A 24529-nucleotide genomic window follows, 5' to 3' on the forward strand; every position below is an offset into this window, starting at 1 on the left:
GGTCATTAGGTAATTGAAATTTAGTTACATAACCTATATTTTACTTGATAGTATAATTCCTCAATTTATTCTATAGTACTTTGCAGGTACTGCTTTACTACACAGAAGAAGAATTATTATAGATAATAAGGTAAAAGTCATTCACAAAAATGGTAGAAAATGTCCTGATGAGATCANTTTCAAGATATTCTTTACCTTTTTGTTTCTAACAAAATCACGATTGTAAATGATCTAATTTAGGTCATTAGGTAATTGAAATTTAGTTACATAACCTATATTTTACTTGATAGTTTAATTCCTCAATTTATTCTATAGTACATCGCAGGTACTACCTTACTACATAGAAGACGAATTATTATAGATAATAAGGTAAAAGTCATTCACAAAAATGGTAGAAAATGTCCTGATGAGATCATTTTAGATCACTTTAAACTATTAAACAAACAGCAATACATATAAAAGTATCTCAGGGTAGTACTGATCCTAGAGCTAATGAACAACAGTAGAATAAATCTAGTGACTTGTCTATTGAGTGGTTTTTAACAATTAGAATCTTATCTTTTATCATCTTTTAAAGATTTTATTTATTAGATGTTATGTTACCTTTTCAAAAGCATATATATTATTTCAAATAAGCACCCAATTCTAGATATTATTTGAAATATGAGGTGTCTTATTTTCCTGAAATAAAATTTTGAATGCCATCAAATTATAAATGGCAGATTGATATCACAGGGGACACAACATCTTGACTGCATCTGCTACATATTCAGTCACATCAACTACGATAATATTCGGTGAACTTACTAGATTGAAATAAGGAGAAATGATCTGAAACACTAGTAGGCAGCATAGACAAAGAGTTATATTATGCTTGGCCTTTTCAGAACAAGCTAGCAAAGTTTCCACAACAAAATAAAATGTTCCACTTAAAGGGGGTGTGAAGTTTCTATCCCTTAGAGGACAGAGATGTCGAAAACATACTTCTCATAAAACTAGAGAAATCACTAGAGTCATAAAGTGATGAAACAGATGCACACACTGTTGTTTGCCAGAACATGAAAGCTTAGGAACATGAAATTTTTCCAACACATAAACAAACATACTAGATCAGTCATTACGTAGATACTATAAAAAAGTAAAAGAGATAACATGAGTAACAGGTTTCAACATCCAAAATCCAATAAAATGGAGTTTTCACCAACTGTTTTATATATATTCCCCATCAGTTGAAAAAAATGTTTTGTTCAACTTAACTTATCATCTATGAAAGTAGCTATATCAGTAAACTTTGAAAACATTCATAATGATATGAAAATTAAAGTTCACAATAATAACTTCAAACTTTCGATCAATGGGAAATTTTAGTTCATATAGATAGATCAAACTCAAAATGCAAATCATAATACTCAAAGCCCTAGGACAAAATCAAGTACAAATTAGCAGTTATTTCATACAAACGAAACCCAGCTTTTCAATGATTTTCACAGATTTATCAAATCTTCACAAAATTTGAGTTACAAAGTCTAAAATACAAATGGAGTATATCAAACATACCTAAATCAGAACAAATAACAAACATTTCAACAAACCCATTTGTTATTCTTTAAGATTTTTTTAGAAGCCCTTCAACGAAATTTCTGATTTTGGAAAATAGTACATGTATAACAAAATAGAGCCAATGAGGACTTAGAAATCACCTTAAGAACAGTACACCTTTATATGCAAAAGCTTAATGTTGAAAAAGACTATTTTTGGGGAAGAAGACCACTGAAGATGAACACTTCACACCGGAGAAGAAGACAACTGTAGGAGAAGGAACTAATTCTTCACCGAAGCTCCAAGTTTACTGTTGAAGAAGACCACTATAGGAGTCACTGAAGTTCTGGAATTTTAGGGCAAACTCGTGCTTTTGCTGTCAAAGAAGACCACTATTGGAGTCACCGAAGTTCTGGAATTTTAGGGAAAACTCGTGCTTTTGCTGTCGAAGAAGACCACTGTAGGACTCAACGGAGCTCTGAAATTTTAGGGCTAACTCATGCTTTGATTTTGATTATTAGAGAAATGAAATGGGTATTTGGGAATGTATTTTGAGCTCTTATTTCACTGAAATAAGAAAAGTGCGGGTCAACTAAATTTGTGGAGGGAAATTAATTTTTTACACATAAAATTCGCGGATTTGGCAAAAAATATTTAATTTTCACTTAAACGAACTGTTGCCATAGAGGGGTTTTTTGCCACGGTTAATAAGTATGTGGCCATACATAATCTATAGCGACGATTATATAGATGATGCCACGGTTTATATTAAGAATTGTTCTATTAGATCTAAGCATATATCCCAACGGTCATAATTGTTGCAACACATACTCTATTGCCACGGTTGTAAAATTATTGTTGAATAAGCGTTGCATTAGGTCAAATTTCTAGTAGTGTGGGCTGGACGTGGGGCAAGCAAGTAGTCATTTGAAATTTTATTATAACACCAACTATTGAGAGACAGAATTGTTCTGATTCAAATGACTATCCTTATCACTCCCGCTGGAATTCCATGATTTAGGAAAAACTTTTGTGATGTTCTAATTCAATATTGGTCATGATAGAACAAATAGTAGAAGAGTTTGGAAAAAATCTTCACATTTCATACTAAAGGCACTTATGCTTGGATATATTTGTAGTAGAGTTAGAAAATTTAATCATCAAGAAATCAAAGTGTGTGATTGTCTCTACTTTTGTAAGTAATTTCTTATTGAATGAACGCAATTATATTCTTTGTTTCAATTATTAAGAGTAGATAAACCCTACAAACGAGAGTTGTGAAATTCATGATGATCATTTGACCTAAAAACAGGGTCTTTATGAAATGAATCGGGTGTTGTGATTATATATCTTATTATCTCTTTCATATTAATAGACTTTTAATGGTTGCAAACATTAAAATGTGTCCTAAGTTTAGCTTGTTTGAGTAAAAGAGCATAAATGTGGGAAAAGAGTTAATAACAAGGATTCTAGAATTTGAACTCGTCTAATAGTTAATATTGTAGAAAAATTAATCAACCTTGAGTAAATATCTTTTGAAATGAGTAAAACACTTTTAGTTCGAAAGGATAAAAGCGATAGACATTAAATTTGGTTGAGAAACAGTTAAATGTAGCATGAGCTTGATAGACTAATATACTAACACACAAGATAAAATTTTGTATTAACTCAAAAATGATCAAACAATCTTGGTAAACACAATTCTGATTAAAACTCTCTATAATTCTCAGTTAGGGAATATTGTTGATTGTTACTTGTTTCAAAGTGCTTTTATAGTGAAACCCCAAACTCTCTCATATTTCCTATTTGTTTTGGAAATAAGTAGCTAATAGATATAAATAGTCGCATACCACTTAGTTTTCGCTTTGCTTTCTCTAAAATTCAACCTCAATCTAGTTGGGTACTATATTTGACAACGATCGCGTTATACTTCTTTAAAGAGGTGTAATTTGGGTGTATTACTATCCTAACCCATTTTCAATTATTTCTTCCCCAAACTCTTAGATTGATCAATTGGCAAGAAACTGACAAATGAATTCATCATTATATATTATAAAAGAAAAGAGTTGGTTCAAATATTAAATAGTAAAAAATAAATAAGAGAAAAAAAAAACTGATGGAGCTTCATATCAAAGAAATTGAAAGATTAGGGCTTGTAAGCATTGAACTTTTGAAGCTTTCGTAGGGAAATCAAACACTAAAATGGGAGAAATTTCAATGTAAGGGACTGGAGGAGAAATAAAAGTGAAATGGGTTAGGGTGGGTCGGGTATGATGTCAATGGGTTGGATTTTAAATTTGAATGTAATGACAGTGGTATGCTTGAGCCCAACTATTAACGAATGATATTGATGAATATTTTCTCAAAGTTCGATAGCATATTTGTATTATTTTTTACCAAATTAGTTTTGATGACATGGACCTCTAATACGAGACCACGTGGAAAAAATGATTTTGCAAAAATCTCAAAATAGAATCGTTAAAATATAACGACACGAATAGGCCCTTTCTATAACGGTAGTGACAAGATTGAGTCCAACTATTAATGGATGATATGTACTCCCTCCACACATTTTTAATTGTCATGGTTTTCTTTTTTAGAGTCAAACGATAAAAACTTTGACTAACATTTACGATGTATTCTTTCATCATATTAATATGCAAGAAAAACTGCAATTTATGGTAGTTTTTGTATAGTTTTTGAATATCTAAAAAAAAATTGTTTAAAATATTAAATAAATGTAATCTATTTAACATTGAAAATTAGTCAAATTAACTTTCGAAAAGTGCAACATGACAATTAAAAGCTAATGGATGGAGTATAAGTCTTTTCTTAAAGTCCAATGGTACTCCGTCTAGTCCATAATAATTGAATTTTCGAACATTTTTTTAATGTTCAAAATAAGCTAATTGTTCAATGTTCAAGAGTGTGGTTGAAAATGTCTTTTAGTTTTGCCTTTTATTTACATTTTTTAGGTGATAAGTTAAATAGAGTTAATTATTCAAATTTATAATTTTACTTTGAATTATTTCTATTTTCAAAAATAGACTGACAATAACTAAAATGATAAAAACCAAAAAAAAAATATTTAATTTATGTTCTAATTTATTTTTTCCTTAGAGGTTTTTTCCTTGTTTAATTATTGATGTATGGTTGGTCACGTGAGGAAGTTATTATTTGATGCAATTATTCGACAAGGTCACACTATTTGGGTTTGTGGATCTAAGATTTGCCGTTCACGCTTTGGACCATCTTTTTCGGATGCTCCCCTTTGTTGTCCTATTTTCACATTTCCTTTTCCAAGTATTCCCCTTACGTGTCAATACTCTCTCCGTTTCATATTAAATGTGAATTTAATTGAAAATATTTGTTTGATATTACTTGAATACTTATTAAATTTGAATAGAATTAATTATTTTTTTATTTTACTTCTATAATTAATATGAATTTGGAAGTTTAAACAAATTTTAAAGATCTAAAGTTTCTTTTTTTTCAAAAGACTAATATTATGAACAAATGGCAAAATAGTAAATTGATCACTTAATTAATAGTTTCTTAATCGTCATATAAAATAGAAAACACTTATGTAATACTCTCTGTCTTTAATTACTTGTTTACTCTTGAATTGACACACATATTAAGAAAATAATATTTGACATAATGAGCTTACTATTTTACCTTATTATTTATGAAGTGGATGAATTAAAAACTTAAGATTTTCAAGAAATTCTATCTTTTTCAAAGTAATTAATTGAGTGGATAATAGGTAAAAAAAAAGTATCATTTCTTGATTTATCAAAATAAATAAATAATTAGAAACAATTAAAAAAAAAATAATGATAATTAGGGACAGAAAGAGTACGAGACAGAGGGAGTATCATTATTGGGGTAGTCCAACTTGGGAAAGTAACATTTTTGGATTACGATTTTCAAAAGGTCATAGTTTTACTCTTTTTCCGTCCATTTTTGTTTGTTTAAAATGAATGTTCATTTTTATTTGTTTAGTTTAATTTTTAATTTTTAATTTATTCTTATTATTAGTTATAGTTATTTTTTAAAATATTGAATTTATTATATTGAAAGGGTAAGATAATAAAATTGTTATATTATTCCTTACTTATGTTGAGGCCTGATAAAAAATAGGATTTGAAGCTTATAATTTGTTATTCAAAGTCTTTTATATATTTTTTCATACATTTATTAAGATAAATATACAATTTGAATTAAAGTTATTGGATTTGATCGAATTCATAACTAAAGAAATTATGTAGAATTGATTAGTAATTTTTTATAAAATTATATATTATTTAAAAGCTTATAATCACAAATATCTATTTATAAAAGAAATGTGGAAATCAACCTTTAGTATATTCTAATTTCTAAGGAGTATCTTATTTATGAATTGTGGTTTGCTCATCTGATAAGATTGTACAAGTATTAAGGAAATTTTGTTAGTTTCACACATTGTGGGGCTTTTATATAAGGCATAATACATAAATAATTATTTAACTTGGTTTCACCTGACATTTATACCTCCAATTTTTGGTGTATACAAGTTGACACTTAAATTTGTATAAAATTGAACAAGTAGGCACACATGTCCTATGTGATATAATACATGTAGGACACCACATATGACACAAAATTATCATGTAGGACGCCACATAGGATAAATGTGTTTATTTGTTCAATTTTATTCAAGTTTAAGTGTCTACTTGTGCATACTTAAAATTGGAGGGCATAGACATATTTATGTATTATGTCTTTATGTAATTATGAAAATCAAATATAACTTTTTAAAAAATCCTAATGACATATTCCAATAAAACTTCAATATCAATTTGATTTTACCTTTGACATACATAAATATGTCATTTAATTTGGCTTTAGCTGACATTTATGATGTCCAAGGAGATAATTAAACTTGTCTAAAATTAAATAAGTAGACACGCGTCGTACATGACATAATACATGTAGAACACAAAATTATTATATAGGACGTCTGATAAGATGAATATATCTACTTATTTAATTTTATACATACCTAAATATCTATTTATATACCCTCAAAGTTGAAAGGCATAATTATCTATTGAACTGAAGTTGAAAGGCACATACATTTATGTATTATGCTTTTGTATTTCAAATCTCTCATTTCATATGACATGTCTAAACGGCCCTTATTGTACTCATTTTGATCGACGTAAATTAAAGTCGTGACAGTGATGTCGAACTCTTTGGGTCCATTGTCAGATCAGTTGCCCCATACAGTTGCAAGCAAGCATATTGAAGCTACTGCTTTTCTCTTCCATCAAGCAACTGCCTATATCTGCAAATCCCCCCTTTTTCCTCATCTTCCTTCACAATTTTTTCATCAATGTCAATGTGTTTACAAGCAATCAATCTCAACACTTTCATTCATCAATCTCGAACTCGAATCCCGGTACATAATCGAACTCTCGTCAATGTCAACTCTCACTTACGAATTTCACCAATCTGGAATATTCGCAAGGGAATAATCACTGCTTGCTCAGCTCCCAGCCAAGAAATTTTGCAGCAAAAACTGCCTGATGAAGATGAGAATAGTAGTAGTGATGCAGAAAACTCAGATTCAGTGGAAAATGAACAACAAGTGGTGGTGGAATTTTCTGCGAATGAAAGCATTTGGAATCAAACGGTGGAGATTATCAAGTTTTCAGGGCCAGCAGTTGGGCTTTGGTTATCCGGACCTTTGATGAGTCTTATTGATACGGCTGTTGTTGGTCAAGGAAGTTCAATTGAACTTGCTGCTCTAGGTACTTTAGAAATCAAAAGCTTATAGTACTCCTTTATACTAAATCAAACTAATTCGGGTTCTGCTTATTCAGGCCAACTAATATTAAGTTTGGTTTAGTCATTGATTTTGGAATTGAACCTGAAACTTGAAAATTTTGATTGAAGTTGTGATTTTCGGAATTTGAAGTCATATTTGGAAATGTATTTTAATTGCAAATAATTGAAGTTTTGTGAGCGGAAGTCCCAAATACTGGTTTGAGCTAGCTAGTTTTAGGGAACTTGAAAATATTTGAAGCTGATCAAATTTCATTGCCAGACAAATTTTCCAAAACTACTCCTAAAATTTGTGACAAATGCTAGCTTAGAGTATTCATCATATTAGAGCCCGAATTTAGCTAATTGAAAGTAGCTGATAAGCATGAAAAGTAATTTTAAGTGATAAAGCTAACTTTAGGACTATTTCTTTCTTGTGGGATCTAATTAGTAGCTCAGTTGGTTGGCTACATGAACTTTCACCTACCTTGTTGGTTAGGGTTCGATTCCCCATTTATAATCCCCTCTTCCATTTCGAGACTATTTCTTTAATTTCTTCTTTAAGCTCACATAAGCAAAGTTGCTGTTTTATACTCATTTCTGCTAATGGTTCAGCTTAAACTTTTTCATTGGCAGGTCCTGGAACAGTCTTTTGTGATAACACAAGCTATATTTTTATGTTCCTTTCAATAGCCACTTCGAATTTAGTTGCTACTTCACTTGCAAGGCAGGTAACTTTTTTGAGAATTGCTGTTGTACTACTTTTTAATGGCTGATTTCTTTACCATATTATGAGCATAATCTTGGTTCTGGCGCAGGACAAAGATCAAGTGCAGCATCAGATATCTATCTTGATTTTCCTAGGGTTGGTCTTTGGTGTTCTAATGTTTTTCTGTACGAGATTATTTGGTATTCGTGCACTAACTTGTAAGCAATTCTCATACTTTTTTCTACTGGTGGATGTATCAAGTGGGAGATTGAAAATCTCTAGTCTCCTTTTTTTCCCTCAATAGTGTCATATTTTACTTAACAACTAATGGTTTTATTTGTCTGACTTTCAGCTTTTACAGGAGCCAAGAATATAGAAATTATAAACTCAGCAAACACTTATATCCAGGTTATACTTCTGTTCATAGTTTGCTTGTTCTGAAGATCTTTTTCTCTTTCTTTATTCCTTTTAGCATCATCGTGTTACTTGAGTAACACTGATGCTTTTTCTGTGTTTTAGTTGGTCAGAGCAAAGGATTTGTTGTTGGTCAATTCGATACATCTATATAGGGTCCAAACTATATCCAATATTTGAACAGTGTCCAGTTCCTTAAATCATCAAATGACACAGATATGGAGTCCAGTAGCATAGATGGAGAATTTGCCCCTGAAAAATGTGAATTTTTTGCTCCAAAGAGAAGATTAACTTGGTGGAGCTGGAGAGTTGAGAGTAAATTGAATGATTGGTTAAAAATTGTTTCTGAATATTCTTCTTGTTAAGCGTTGGGGTTTTGTCTGTCCTAGTGGATACTTGCAGATAGATACATAGAATCATTGGATAAATATTGTCAATTTATCTGCTGTAGAAGGCATATAAACTTGTGTACCGAAAAATGCAGTATCGTTTCTAGTATAATCAAGTTATATTATTGTGATGCTTGGTGTATTTAAGCTTCACTTCAACTGAATGGTAGATATTATGGTTATAGATTCGAGGCTTGGCATGGCCAGCACTGCTGGTTGGTTGGGTTGCCCAAAGTGCAAGGTACAATTTACCTATCCTCAAATATCCTGTAACATATTAATATTTTCCTTTACTAGTGGCCTCTTACTGATCTGGAGGTCTGTGTTATTCTATTACATCTCGTTCTTTCTTATTAGAAGCTTTGTTTAGATTGAAATACTAACATATGTCTCAGGTTTGATTGTTTATCACTTTCTATGTTTTTATGTAAGCTAATTCATATGTCCATCATTTATCAAGGTTCACTGTTCTCTACTTCGTGTTTTGCTGCATGTTCATGTTGACCATGTAGGAGATCATTTGTTGCATATGTTAAGCACTCCTCTCTTTTTTCTCACCAAATTTCATATTTTTATTGAGTTGTATATATTGAGAATGAGTTGCGCTTGAAGACAGCACTAATTCCAGCTTTAATAGGAGATCTTTAACTTGCATGAATAGCTTGTCCACCAGCTCCACTTAGTTGCTGCCCTATAATTTTCCCTTGAATCAAATTAGCAAGGATGAGTAAGACAAAGGTGGAATTTTGTGATCTTTGTCATTTCAAGACTAATTAAGATTCTTGATTTCATGTATAGATAACAAAGTAAAGGTTGTTGATGGGTCTGAGAGAGACCTTTCCATATTCTGTTTCCAGCTAGAAGAGATATCCTTCTTTTTGCAGTAATATGATATGTACATTGTTCGTCTGGAAAAAGCGATGGTAGGTTTGTATTTAGGTCACTTTTGAGGTGAAGATAGTTTATGTTGTTCTGACAGTATGTATTACTTAGTTTAGATACTTACATTACTTGATCCGTATTGCCACTTTGTGATATATATTTATTGCTCATCAATGTGCAGTCTAGGCATGAAAGATTCATGGGGACCTTTAAAGGCTTTGGCAGTTGCTACTGTTATTAATGGCGTTGGCGACATAGTCTTGTGCAGAGTCTTCAGTTATGGTATTGCTGGAGCGGCATGGGCAACAATGCTGTCCCAAGTAAACCACTCATTCCTACCAAGTCCTTTATTTTATCTCTAATATATTTGATGTGTTCTTCATCACCTATCTCTTCTATCTCCATTTTCACACATGTTAGAATAACCTTCCTAGCTTGGTAACATCGTTTTAGGTTGTTGCAGCGTATATGATGATTGAAGCACTGAACAATAAAGGCTATAAGGGTTTTGCTATCTCTATTCCATCAACAGATGAACTTCTGCAGATATTCACAATTGCCGGCCCCGTGTTTCTAACAATGATGTCAAAGGTTTGTGTGAATTGACCACATTCTCATTTGGTGCCGAAACATATTTTATGAGGGCATCTGATGTTATGCTGAACTACAGGTCGCATTCTACTCTCTACTGGTCTATTTTGCTACCTCCATGGGCACACAGACGATTGCTGCTCATCAGGTATGATAATTAACACATAATACTCTTTTGCAGTGTTATTCTCAAATGTACTTTATTTCTTCATATTCCCATAAACGGTGCATAGATATGACCACTAACATATTGCCTTTTTATCTAGGTCATGGTACAACTATTCATGATCTGTGCAGTATGGGGTGAGCCTCTCTCGCAAACAGCACAGTCATTTATGCCCGAATTGTTATATGGAGTCAACCGAAATTTGTCAAAGGTTATAATCTTATTTTGGTAAAAATCACAACATCCTGCATGGTTCATACTACCATAATAGGTTTTGGCATCCATCTCCGTAAATTTTGAATATGGTTCCCACATCCATCATAATTCATTGGAGAATCAAATTCTTTTAGTACAGTGTTCTGTCATCATTCCTTATTACAGTGCTCTATAAGATGAATATTTTGAATCAGGCCCGAATGCTGCTGAAGTCCCTAGTAATTGTTGGAGCATCATCCGGAACGATATTGGCATCTGTTGCAGCATCAATTCCATGGTTATTCCCCAAAGTTTTTTCATCTGATCCTCAGGTCATATGTGAGGTAATTAGTTCTATAATATCCTCACATTTCTTTTCAGTTCATGACATAGCATTCTAGACATGAAATAGATGATATTTGACACATTTTGCATTTGTAAGGATGTTCATCCTCTTCCACGTACTTACCAGAATAATACAGAAGCAAATAGAGAAATGATTAACAAACATGTTCACAAACAATGATTGGACAAAAGAAAAAAGGTGAAAGGAAATGAGTTAGTTATTTTCTCTGTTATACGTGCTAGTTATTGTGAATGCCTGATCATGAATGGATTATTTATGTCTACTGTGTAATGCTGCACCCTTTAATTACCCCTTTATCTTTCGTCCTTTTTATGTTTAATAATGAATAGGATAAACTCATAAGCTCAAAATTAGGTAACATTAAACTTATTAGTCTGAAGCCTAATTGATACAATCAGAAGGTGATGGAAGGGTATTGAGCTCTTGTGTTCTTCACATGATTCAAAAATATGATTGTCTATTTCTCATGAGAATTTATCTCTTTTCTATGGATGCAGATGCAAAAAATATTGCTGCCATACTTTATAGCCCTATTTGTGACACCCAGCATTCTTAGTCTTGAGGGAACTCTGTTGGTATGTTTCATACTTACTGTCAAGACTTTCTTTACTCGTTATTTCGATGTCTTAAGCATGTTAATCAAACAAATGATAGTTTTTTCTGTTCATATGATCATACCTATTTTGTGCTTGTAAGAAGATGCTGCATTTCAAGTTTATCGAGGGTAAAGATCATCTTCCTTCACAAGCAGAACTAGGATTTAAGTTGATAGGACAAGATGTATCTTTCATTCTTTGAGGGTTTCATTCATTTATATTTTACGAAATCATAATGAATACTTAACAAAAAAAATTTTGCGAGAAAACTATATAATGAGCAGACTATTAGGCAACTTCGGCAAAAATGTAACTATGTGAACACTAATCCAACAAGCTAAAGAGAAGCTCTACTATAAAGTTAAGTGATAAGTTCGGTTGTGTAGGTATTATGTAGAGATTGTGTGTGAGAGTGAGTGAGTGAGAGTGAGAGAGGAAAGGGGGAGGGAGATGATGTGCTACTTGTTAATTCTTCCATCCACTTTTACTTGTCCACCATGTTAAAAGTAGATGATCACTTTAACTTGTCCAGTTTAGAAAACTAAGAGATAATTACCATTTTTATACCTATTTTGCCCTTATTATTAAATACTAATTATTTTCAATATTCATTTCCCAACATTTTGGATTTATACTAGATGACTTGTAATAATTAGGGGTGATATAGAAAATTATCATTTTATTTATTGTTTTTTTAAGCAATGTGCCAATTCAAACATGGACGGAGGGAGTATTTGTTTGCATTTAACCAAAGCTTCTACTAAAAAGATTTGATTTTGAAGTTCTAGGTTTCTGTATCAGCTGTCTTACCTTATCCAAAATGTCAATAACATTTAAGCATTATTTGATCTCCAATTTGATTGTGGACATATTTACAAACATTTTATTCCTTTCATCAAAACAACGGGAAAAAATAAGAAACATATAAAGTAATAGCTAGAATGCTCTATAGAAATTCTTTTCTTGAAGTTCCTTTTGTATATGTAGTAATTTATGTTTCTTTGCCTAGAAAGGAGTAACAGCTTTCTCTATGTTTTACTTGCAAATAGCTTTTGAGATCATTATCATTTCCTACTTGTAGTTTTTCTGTTGCAATTCTAGCACATGCATCAATTTTTTCCTTTTGTTATTATTATTATGTTTTGAGAAGCCTTTTATCTTCAACATCATGATGTTTCGATATCTATTAATTCAGGCTGGACGAGACTTGAAATTCATAAGCCTATCAATGAGCTCAATATTTGTTTTGTCTTCTATTCTCCTCATGGTACGTTCAATTTCGTTTCAAACTTCATGGTGTATTGGCAAATCAAATTCTTTAAGCCTTGGACTGCCATTTTTCCTGCACTAGACCTTCATATCTTGAATTTAATCTCTTTTATTTTTATCCCTTTCCCTTTATACAATCCGTTGTGAAGTAAAACTATCTAAGCAAACATATGCACTGAAGATGAAACATGTATTTACATAATCATATCACTTATAAGGCAAATACCGGTAAATTGTCATGATAATTAAGCATTAATTAGTAATAATATGATAAAAACGATTTCTGGCCTGTTAAAATAGGCTAAAATACATGGATTGTGTAAAGATCTTTAAACCGGAAGGATTATGAGACTAAATTTATCCTATGTTTGGTTAGAGGTATTTGCTAAAATTGTTATATTTTTATCTGACAATCTAATGAGTATAACTTTTTTCATATAGAAGGTGGATAAATTATCAAGGTCATAGTCCTAGTTTAAATTCAAGATTTAAACTCTACGAGTTCAACTTTCAAGATTTTTAGTATTAAATTCATTATATTTCTTAAGTCATGGATTCATCATTCATGTATATTATTTGTTGTAATTTTANCATTTAAGCATTATTTGATCTCCAATTTGATTGTGGACATATTTACAAACATTTTATTCCTTTCATCAAAACAACGGAAAAAAATAAGAAACATATAAAGTAATAGCTAGAATGCTCTATAGAAATTCTTTTCTTGAAGTTCCTTTTGTATATGTAGTAATTTATGTTTCTTTGCCTAGAAAGGAGTAACAGTTTTCTCTATGTTTTACTTGCAAATAGCTTTTGAGATCATTATCATATCCCACTTGTAGTTTTTCTGTTGCAATTCCAGCACATGCATCAATTTTTTCCTTTTGTTATTATTATTATGTTTTGAGAAGCCTTTTATCTTCAACATCATGATGTTTCGATATCTATTAATTCAGGCTGGACGAGACTTGAAATTCATAAGCCTATCAATGAGCTCGATATTTGTTTTTTCTTCTATCCTCCTCATGGTACGTTCAATTTCGTTTCAAACTTCATGGTGTATTGGCAAATCAAGTTCTTTAAGCCTTGGACTACCATTTTTCCTGCATTAGACCTTCACATCTCGAATTTAATCACTTTTATTTTTACCCCTTTCCCTTCATACAATCCATTGTGAAGTAAAACTATCTAAGCAAACATATGCACTGAAGATGAAACATATATTTACACCAATCACATCACTTATAAGGCAATTACCGGTAAATCATCATGATAATTAAGCATTAATTAGTAATAATATGATAAAAACGGTTTCTGGCCTGTTAAAATAGGCTAAAATACATGGATTGTGAAAAGATCTTTAAACTGGAAGGATTATGAGACTAAATTTATCCTATTGTTTGGTTAGAGGTATTTCCTAAAATTGTTATATTTTTATATGAAAATCTTATTAGTACAACTTTTTTCATATAGAAGGTGGATAAATTATCAAGGTCATAGTCCTAGTTTTATATCCAAGATTTAAACTCTACGAGTTCAACTTTCAAGATTTGTATCAAATTCATTATATTTTCTTAAGTCATGGATTCATCATTCATGTATATTATTTGTTGTAATATTAACGAATGTTTACACAAAAATCTATGTTGCATCCGCCCTTGCCTGGGATATCCTGATTTTGTTTGAACCAAACGACTTCTAAGTGTATATAACTTAAACCATTTCATTGTTTTAACATTCCCACTTAATTGTTTATTTGAACCAGCTACTAAGCAGTAAAGGACTTGGTTTATCTGGATGCTGGTTTGCCCTTGTTGTATTCCAATGGGTAAAATTTCATGACACTCAACAAACTTTTATGCATTCTTTTTCTTTGTAAAATCAACTGATCGATGCCCTTGTAGCCCAGGCTCGATTTTTCATGGCTCTGCGAAGGCTCACCTTGTCGAATGGCATACTCTATTCAGAAGAAGCAACACAGAATGAGTTACAGAAGCTGAAAGCTGTATAGGTTTCTCATTTTCTTACAACAGAAAGAAAAAAAATGGAGATCAGATGGGATACAAGTCTTCCCATAGGTATATAATGTATACCACAAATTTGATAACCATTAAATGGTAATATTAGCATACTTTTTTTCTTTCTTTTTTTTCCGGAGGAGGGTCTAAAATGCCCTTGAACTATGAAAATTGATATAGAATTGCCCACCATTTATAGGAGATAGCAGGTGCCTTGTAGAATTAGTATTTAATCATTTTTTCCAATGATCTTTCTTACAAATACACTTTTAAAGTGCTAATATGAAATGTAGTAGTAGTCTTGTGTGCGTGTTTGTGTTACACNCATAGGTATATAATGTATACCACAAATTTGATAACCATTAAATGGTAATATTAGCATACTTTTTTTCTTTCTTTTTTTTCCGGAGGAGGGTCTAAAATGCCCTTGAACTATGAAAATTGATATAGAATTGCCCACCATTTATAGGAGATAGCAGGTGCCTTGTAGAATTAGTATTTAATCATTTTTTCCAATGATCTTTCTTACTAATACACTTTAAGTGCTATTATGAAATGTAGGAGTAGTCTTATGCGCGTGTTTGTGTCACACTTGCCTCCTCCTGAGCCAGAGGTCGGTCAGATATTATGGGAAGTTGCAATGATAACTTAATACTCCCTTTGTCCCAATTTATGTGACTTACTTTTTTTTTAGTTAGTTCCAAAAAGAATGACACATTCTTATATTAAGTAACAATTTAACTATAAAATATCTATTTTACCCTTAATGAAATGATTTACAGCCACACAAATTTATGTCATTCATTTTGGACCACAAGTTTTAAAAGCTTTCATTTTTTTCTTAAACTCCGTACTGAGTTAAACTACCTCACATAAAATGAGACGGAGGGAGTATTATTTAAATAATAGAATTTTAAAAATTAATATAATATTTTAATTATTAGATTCGATTAAATTCGTATGTAGTTTCTAAATCCGGCCCCAACCATTTGGCAAGTCACGTGAGATGAAAAGTGAACAGTACGAAACTACTGACACATAACTACTACAATGATGGCTTTAACAAGAATCATATGAAAAAATATGGGAATTGGTGATATGAGTATTGAAGGTTGCATGTGAACCACAGCTCATGACTTAAAATTATAACATTGTCAATCATCAATATTGCTTTGAAGGACCACATGTTGGGGGGCATGTGCAATCAAACTTGGGCATATAAATTAAAAACCTTAGGTGATATTCCTATTGGTTGGGGTGAAATCAAGATTTAACTTAAATGAGTTTTTGAATCGAATGATTACGAGATAAACAATAAGATAAAGAAGAGCATTTAGACAAATCAACAAAAAAAAAAACTATCAAAACCAACGAATTACGTTGCTCGAAAATGCTCGATGCTGACCACACTGAGAGATACGATAATTGAATTTATAGTTTGTTTCATAAGTTAGTGGATTGTAATTTAATATTTTAACATATTTAATAAATTTTATAATATTAAATATAAGTAAAAATATTTAATATTATAGCTCCGTCCCTATTTATTTGCCTAAGCTTTAATTGGTATGTGGAGTTATTGGCTATTTATACTGATAGAGGTACCAAGGTAGCATTAAGGTGCATGTAAATTGATGTTAATAGGTTATAGGGGAGGATTTGTAGCCCAATTACACGTGAATTTATTGGCTTTCCATCGATATTCTATGTATAATTTGTTTGAATTGATCTAATATATTGTATGCTTTCTTCCATGCTTCAAAAAGATTTAATAATGCATTTGATTTAATATTGATCGAATTATTTATTTATAAAAAAATAGAAATCAATTCTCACTTAGTAGTTAAGGACTAAATTGATAGAGCACAGGACATCTGCTCGTTAGCAATTCGGTTCAAAGTCAATAGTACGATTGGACGTCCATTTCATCCTTTCAGTCAAGCCAAAAGCAAATGAAATAGTTGCTCCTAAGTAATACTTTGGGGGTAAAAGAGAGAAGCCTAGCATATCAATTCTTGGCTTCTACTCCATCACATAGAGCACAAGTTTTTGGGAAGTGTTAGAGTAGGATAAAGTCTCATATTAATCGAGGAATAAATTGTGGTATGTTTATATGGATTTATGCAATTTTTTTCTCATGAACTAACTTTTGAGATTGAGTTTGACTCAAATGTAATATCTATATACGGTATGGTATGAAGAAATGTTAGAGTGGATTAAAGTTACACAATGATTAAGAAATGAACCCTTATATGAACTTAAATTAGCTTTTAAGATTGAATTAGTATGATGTGTCACATTTTTACCCCTTCTTTTGTCCACTCAACTTAATTGGGTGTGGTGTGGGTTTGAACTTTGATTTAATCAAAGAAGATAAAATATATATATATATATATATATATATATATATATATCCATTCTCTTTTTTCTATTCATTAATCTATGGGCATTTCTTGATAAATAATATTTTAATCCATATCCCTTTTTAGAGTCTAGATTTAGTTGAGACTTTCCCTTCTTGATTGCCTTGTCGAGTGTTTAATTAAAACTTACTCCTTATTAATTTTATTCCACCTCTTCTTTATTTTTATTTATTTGTTTAATGATCCAGTTGGAATTAGGTGCAAGGATAGGTTAGCAAGACAAGGACCTTTCATCCATTTTTCCTTCTCTGCATTTTGTTTTGTCACAATTCAGACTTGTAAGTAGATTTAATTATATTTAGTTTGTTTTACTTCATGTTTTAAAATGGTATTTATTTTGTATTATTTTAAAACAATAATATAAACCTCTAAGAGTCCGATACATGTACATGCTTCCTAGAAAAAATGTTATCTATGAGATATATAAGTAAGGAAAATCTTTTTACAAAGTTGTTTCAAAATGACACGTGACTTTTCTAATTAAAGGGTGTTTTCGCTAGTGGTTCCAATTGGGCACGATTTTTGCACTAGTGTAATTTTATAGGAGGATTCATGATTTTAACTCAGTTAAGCATACCTATACGACCCTTTAAACTTGACTTCAAACATCATCGTGATACATTAACTCAAATCTTTTCCTGTTGAACATGCCAATTACATCTCAATTATCTCTATTTTGAAACCCCTCACGCACTTACCAGATCAGAAATCTACACTCATTTGTCAGGTTGTAAGTATTTGTATTTAAATAGTACATATGTGATGTATGTAATCGAAGTGTTCAATAAGAACAAACTTAATTAAAGTGTCAAAACAACTTTTGAAGCCAAGTTTAAGAGATCGTATAAGTATTTGACCAATCAATAGTATTATAGCATTCATTAGTATATAACTTGTGTGTTGTGACGATGAGTACTACAACAATTGTTTAATTAGGAGAAATCATTTATTTTATTTTCTTGTGTTTCTTTATTGGATATATATATATTAAGTAGTCTTTATCACTACCAAAGTATTTGAAGAAATATTCTGCCAACTACAAAAACACATGCTTGGAATCAAGGTGCATCATCTTGATTCTTAGTCACCACATGATGATTATGTCACCAGTACCTTAAATAATGGCTTAAGTCATACGCAGTCACTTAAAGTTGTCCGTAGATTTCATGATATGAAATTATAATACGGAATCATGATATGATATTATGATATGGAATCATGATATGGTATTGAAGGTTTGTTTGGACATGCGATATGGAATTTTTGTGTTGTATATTTTCTCATAAACATAAAAGTAAAAATTAGGCAAATGACATAGTATAAGAAAGAAATTACTTTCTTTCCCTACTCTTTCATTAATTACCAAAAATCCCCTTTTTAGTGTTTTTCGGATACATAATATAGCAGTGTGGATACTTAATATAGCAGCGCAGATACTTTAATTAATAACGGGCGGATACTTAAATTATTAAGTTGTTAGCAGCACAGATACTTAATTAACGGGCGGATACATAATATAGCAGTGCGGATACTTTAATTAATAACGGGCGGATACTTAAATTATTAAGTTGTTAGCAGCACGGATACTTAATTAACGGGTGGATGCATAATATAGCAGCGCGGATACTTTAATTAATAACGGGCGGATACTTAAACTAATAAAGTATCCGGTTAAGTTGAATTGGGGGAAAATAAGGGATTTTTGTATTTTAATGAAAGAGTAGGGAAATATTGAGAATAGGTAAAGAAGTGTTGTGTAGTTAAGTAATTTTTCCAACATAAAAATCTCATAAGTTGTAAAACTATTAAAATAACCTCAATTGTTTATTCAATCTTATCAAATAACCAAAAATTATACAATCGCATAATAAATTATTACAAAGTTATTTGTTCTCTACTTAAGTAATTGTTTCATCTAACTTTAATTTAATAAAAAAAATTGAACATAAATTGTACTTGATATGCTCATATCTCTCAACTACTCTTACAAATAACCTATAAAGTAGAAAAAAAACATACATTAATGAGTAAATATTAACTTAGGAGTTAAATACACTAAGATAAACATTAACAAATATCACTGACTTCTAACTATTTACAAGAAAAATCAATAGTTAAATATTATAGAATAACGAAATTTTAAAAAGTTACCACAAGTTTGAGTCAAAAACACTTCTAATAAAATTTAATCAAAAAAATTATAACTAGTCCACTTGACTAAATATTAATAACTAATTGATCAAATTTTTCCCAAGTCCTCAATCCATTGGACTTAATATTCTTCAGTCATGTGAACGAACATTTTGCGAATACTAAGATTAAGAAAGTGCGGCACCGCCAATGAAAATTGTCTTTTATCAATATTATGCTTAGTCATAAGATTAAGACGTTTTTTTTTATTATGAAAAATCAAAAAAGTATTACCCCCTTCGTTCTTATTTATATTCACCAAATGAATTTCTACTTTATCATTTATATTTATCAAATTTAAAGTAATAATAAATTTTATATTGGTGAGAATAATAAATTTTAAAAAGTAATGATGTGATTATAAATTTTATTTACATATGAAACAAATGGTTAGTAGATATAAATGTGAGGTTGTTTTAACAAAATATAAACTCGGGATCAATTATTGTATTAAAATATCTCAAATCATGATATGAAATCACCATATAATTACATATCATGGTTTTTGGAGAATATGGTATCATCTCTCATGATATGGAATCATAAGATGGAATCAGCGTAAAATCGCATGTCCAAACGCTGATTTCATCTCACAACACCATATCGTGATATGGTATCGCATGGCCAAATGCCTACTTAGACACCTCAATTTAGCCTTGTACCTATTGAACACTTTATATATTCAAAAGTGATTCTAATTAGACACAAAACATTGATATGGCAAAAAGTGTGTACAACACCCTCCTTAAGCGCATGAAACAATAAAAAATGATATTTTTTTTCTTTTTCTTTTCAACTTATACGCCTAAATTAAATTAATAAATAATAATAATTAATTTTTAAAAAACAACGTCTTCTCCCCATCTTCCTCCCTCCAATTGTTCTTCCATTTTTTTTATGTAGATCATCTAATTAAGGTCTTAAGTATTCCGATAAAGCTCCGTTGTTTCTAATGAAAATTATATTCCAGCAAAGTTATTGATTAATTTTTCCCGACAAAAGTTCATTATTTTTCATGTAATTGTGATAATGATGACTAGTGAAAGAAGATGAAGACCATGAATGAAAAGTTTAATGCCATTAGAATGAAAGGTGATTGAGGGGTTAGCTTAGATGGATAGCAATGGTGTATTATTGACGCCGGTGAAAGGGCTAAGATTCGATTGAGAAGAAGAAATGGGTGGAGGCTATGGTTTAGTGGCAGTTGAGGTGCAACGTCTCAATGCTTAGGAATTAAGATCCGACGACATTGGAAATGGAAATAAGTAGCGGCACTGTGGAATTGGAAATAAGTTCCAATGGAGAAGAAGAAGGGTGGGGTGGGGGTGGGTTAATTTAATATATATTTTTGTTTTCTTAAAGTTCCTTTTGAATTATTATTTAAATAGAATTTTTAAAAAATTTAATCCAATCAACATGTGTCATCATTTCATTGGTCCATTTGGTATGCATATGCGTTTGAGATGCACGCATGTTTATCTTTTTTATTATTATTATTTTGTGTCAAATAGGTATAAATTTGTTAAGATTTAAGTGCTCAATGGGTACAAGACTTTATTCAGGTGTCTAAGTGAAAAATGTAGACAACTTTAAGGGGCCGCATATGACTTAAGCCTTAAATAATTGATGCAACTTAATTAACCACATGCTTTGTTTTTTTTTCTTGATTTTCCATTTAGATTCACGGAAGTTATATATTGGGATAAAATGCTTCCTCACAAGTCACAAAGGCGATTTTTTACTCAGAAAACTCAAATTTGAGACCTTTGATTAAAGATGAATAAGCATTTACTATCCTACCACAATCCTTGTTGGTCACATGTTTTCTTTAATTTAATGTTCATCTATTCGTGTTAGTGACAAAATTTAACATTCTAACCAGGTACAATTATAATTTATGAGAAAAAGGTATGATGTATCTCTTATTTTTGTGATGTAGAGCTGATATATTTATTATTATAAAAGTGACTCACATCTATCATTATTATTGCATAAATAGTAAAAATATATCTTTAAATCACAAAATTTAAAAATATATTAGCTCTAAATCACAAAAATTATAAATGTCGTTCATCATCTTTTTTTTCTCTGTTTAATGATCAAATGATATTTAGAAGTTTGGATATTTTAAACGTAGATGCAATATTTAAAATCCGATTCCACTTTATTTCTTTTTTCTCAATTTTCTTCAAATTCTTGTTTGGATTGGGAATAAATGACACATGCAAGATTTAATTAATCAAAGGAAGTCCCTAATAATGATTAGAAATACACTGTATGTATTTAGTTGCAAAATTTATTGTAATTCTACAATCTTAGCGGCATACTTTCTCCATTCTCATATTAGATGACTAAAAATAGTTATTTTATATTATTTTAATACTTATTAAATCAAAAATAGAATTAATTAAAAAAATTATTTTACCTCTATAATTAACAATGCTAGCTAGTTTTATACTATGTATATTTTTTAAAACTTATTTTTATGTACACGATATGAACAAAGGAAAAAAATAGTAAAAAATAATCAATATATTAATAATTTTTTAATCATCGTATAAAATAAAAAGTGTCCATGGTTACACTAAGTAGGCATTTGGCCATGCGATACCATATCACGATATGGTATCATGAGATGGAATCAGCGTTTGGACATGCGATTTTACGCTGATTTCATCTCATGATTCCATATCATGAGATGTGATTCCATATTCTCCAAAAACCATGAATGGAATTAAATGAGAATTTCATATTATGATTTGAGATATTTTAATCCAAAAATTGATCCACGAGTTTATATTTTGTTAAAACAATCCCACATTTATATTTACTAACCATTTATTTCATATGTAAATAAAATTTATAATCACATCATTACTTTTAAAAAATTATTATTCTCACCGACATAAACTTTATTATTCTCACTAACATATAGTCACTTTAACTCACACCAACCGATTGTTAAAGTGATGAAATATTTATGGTCTATGAGCATGAAAATATAGTTGCGGATGATATTGACCAACAAATGGCTCAAAGTAACAATGTTGGTTCGTCTTTTCGGTCACATGATCGAGAAATGCAAATTCAACGTGAGGAAATTGTCTGTACTATGTGAGAGGATTATATTAAAGACTAGTACACTACAAATTATGTTCAATTTTTTTTTATTAAATTAAAGTTACATGAAACAATTACTTAAGTGGAGAACAAATAGTTTTGTAATAATTTATTATGCGGTTTTATAAATTTTTGTTTATTTGATAAAATTGAATAAACAATTGGGGTTATTTTAATAGTTTTATAACTTATGAGATTTTTATATTTATGAGAAAATATACAACACGAAAATTATATATCACATGTTCAAATAAAATTTCAATTTTATCTCATGATTCCATATCATGATACTATATCATAATTACATAGTATGATGTCATATCGCATGGCCAAACGGGCCCTAAATATGTCTTGTACATAAATATAGTAGCAATTCTCTCATCCTCCTTTTTTTCCCTTCACAGCATTTAATGTCCAATTATTTTTTTATTAATAAATAATTTTTAAGATGGAAGTTTGATCTGAGAGGATAACATTACAGTAAAAATAACTTTTAGCTGTAGAGAAAATTTCATAGAGTGTTAAATTTTTTATTGGTGTTAATTAATTGTCATTGAATTCAATTTTCCTATAAACCTTAGGGCATTTACAAAAAAAATAATTATCTCTAAAAATATACTATATTTAGCGATAATTAAATTATTACCATTAATTAATTACCGCTATATTTTTATTTTTATTTTTGTTTTCGTTTTCGTGTAGTTACTAATTACTATGTGAAAAAGCGAAGTCCAATTAGGAAACCACTAAATTTGGACTTCCAATTGGAAATTATATAGTAACGTCACTTTTCATTATTTTGTCCTATAAGGAGGAGTCACTTTTCTATAGGCAGTATTTTGTAATTTTTCTACACATAACTCTTGATTTGACATTTGTATCACTTTTCCACACATGAATTTAATTTATCCCCACACTAAAAATGTGAAATTAATTAATGCCCTAGTCCATCGGTGACCTCCTAAAGTTGGCATAATTTTCACTTAGACATCTTAACTGGGCGATGTTCATTGTGTCTCACTCTATCATTTTAACACTTTTTGCTTACATGGCATAATGTGTGTGATACACTCACTGATCAGCGCGTGAAATGGCTATTTAAGTTAATTTTTAAGTATTTTTTTCTTCTTATCCCCCATTTTCAAGCCACCATTTTGCCCAAGTTAAATTTCACCCATTATAGATAAAGGTTCCAACAAAAATGACAGAAAATGTTTTTATAATTTAAGAATAAACCCATTCATAAAATTCTTCTTGGAAGAATTTAATATTAATTTCTGCAAACTAAGCTAAAAATTTCTTTGAACTAGCAATGGTGTGCAGATGTGGGGTGGGGGTAATTTCTGCAAAAGGGATGGGGAAGGTTTATTTTTGGAAATGTAAATTTCGTCACTTTATACGTCATTCGCGGGTATAATACACATATTATATATATTTGCTAATATTAAAAAAGGTGTCAAAATGACATAGCAGGGCCCTACATGAGTTGTCTAAAATGAATATCGCCTAGTTAAGGTGTCTAAGTGAAATATCGTGCCAACTTTAGGGGGCCACCGATGGATTAATTAGGCCTTAATTAATCCCAACACTAAAAATAAAACTGAGCTAGTATGATTTTGCCATTAATGCCAACATGTAAATACCCTTTTGTCTAATAAGAGTTGTCCATAGGGATGTTTATGGGTCGATTTGTGTTGGTTATTGGTCAAAATCAAAAAACAAATTAATTTAATTGGTTTTAAAAATATCAAAATCAAATCAAATAATAAATATTTATTGGCTTGGTTTTTATCGGTTTCGATTCGATTATTATAACCATACACAAAAATAAAAGAAATAATTCATTCAAAACG

The 24529-nt window shown here is 30.4% G+C and overlaps 1 protein-coding gene across 2 annotated transcripts; it reads left to right on the forward strand.

Moving 5' to 3' along the window:
* The first annotated feature begins 6861 nt into the window (after positions 1-6861).
* LOC125857401 (protein DETOXIFICATION 46, chloroplastic-like) lies at positions 6862-14960 on the forward strand. 2 transcript variants are annotated; one of them, XM_049536983.1, is made up of 14 exons: positions 6862-7334; positions 7984-8078; positions 8166-8274; positions 8409-8464; positions 9045-9100; positions 9923-10061; positions 10195-10332; positions 10412-10480; positions 10599-10709; positions 10909-11037; positions 11558-11635; positions 13882-13953; positions 14691-14753; positions 14835-14960. In XM_049536983.1, exons 1-14 carry the CDS (start codon positions 6917-6919, stop codon positions 14934-14936), a joined length of 1635 nt encoding a protein of 544 aa, XP_049392940.1. In that variant the 5' UTR covers positions 6862-6916; the 3' UTR covers positions 14937-14960. The 2 variants fall into 2 exon arrangements, with proteins under 2 accessions (XP_049392940.1, XP_049392939.1); XM_049536982.1 differs by lacking the exon at positions 13882-13953 and adding an exon at positions 12852-12923 and having other exon boundaries at positions 6863-7334.
* Positions 14961-24529: the final 9569 nt, after the last annotated feature.

Source organism: Solanum stenotomum, chromosome 3 (genome assembly GCF_019186545.1).
Source record: "Solanum stenotomum isolate F172 chromosome 3, ASM1918654v1, whole genome shotgun sequence".
Classification (NCBI taxonomy): domain Eukaryota; kingdom Viridiplantae; phylum Streptophyta; class Magnoliopsida; order Solanales; family Solanaceae; genus Solanum; species Solanum stenotomum.

Bases quoted from the DNA above. Each gene is read 5' to 3' on its own strand.
- LOC125857401 (XM_049536983.1), top strand. From the start codon at position 6,917: ATGTCAATGTGTTTACAAGCAATCAATCTCAACACTTTCATTCATCAA. The intron at 10,710-10,908 runs GTTATAATCTTA...ATTTTGAATCAG, and splicing joins TCAACCGAAATTTGTCAAAG to GCCCGAATGCTGCTGAAGTC. The intron at 11,636-13,881 runs GTATGTTTCATA...CTATTAATTCAG, and splicing joins GTCTTGAGGGAACTCTGTTG to GCTGGACGAGACTTGAAATT.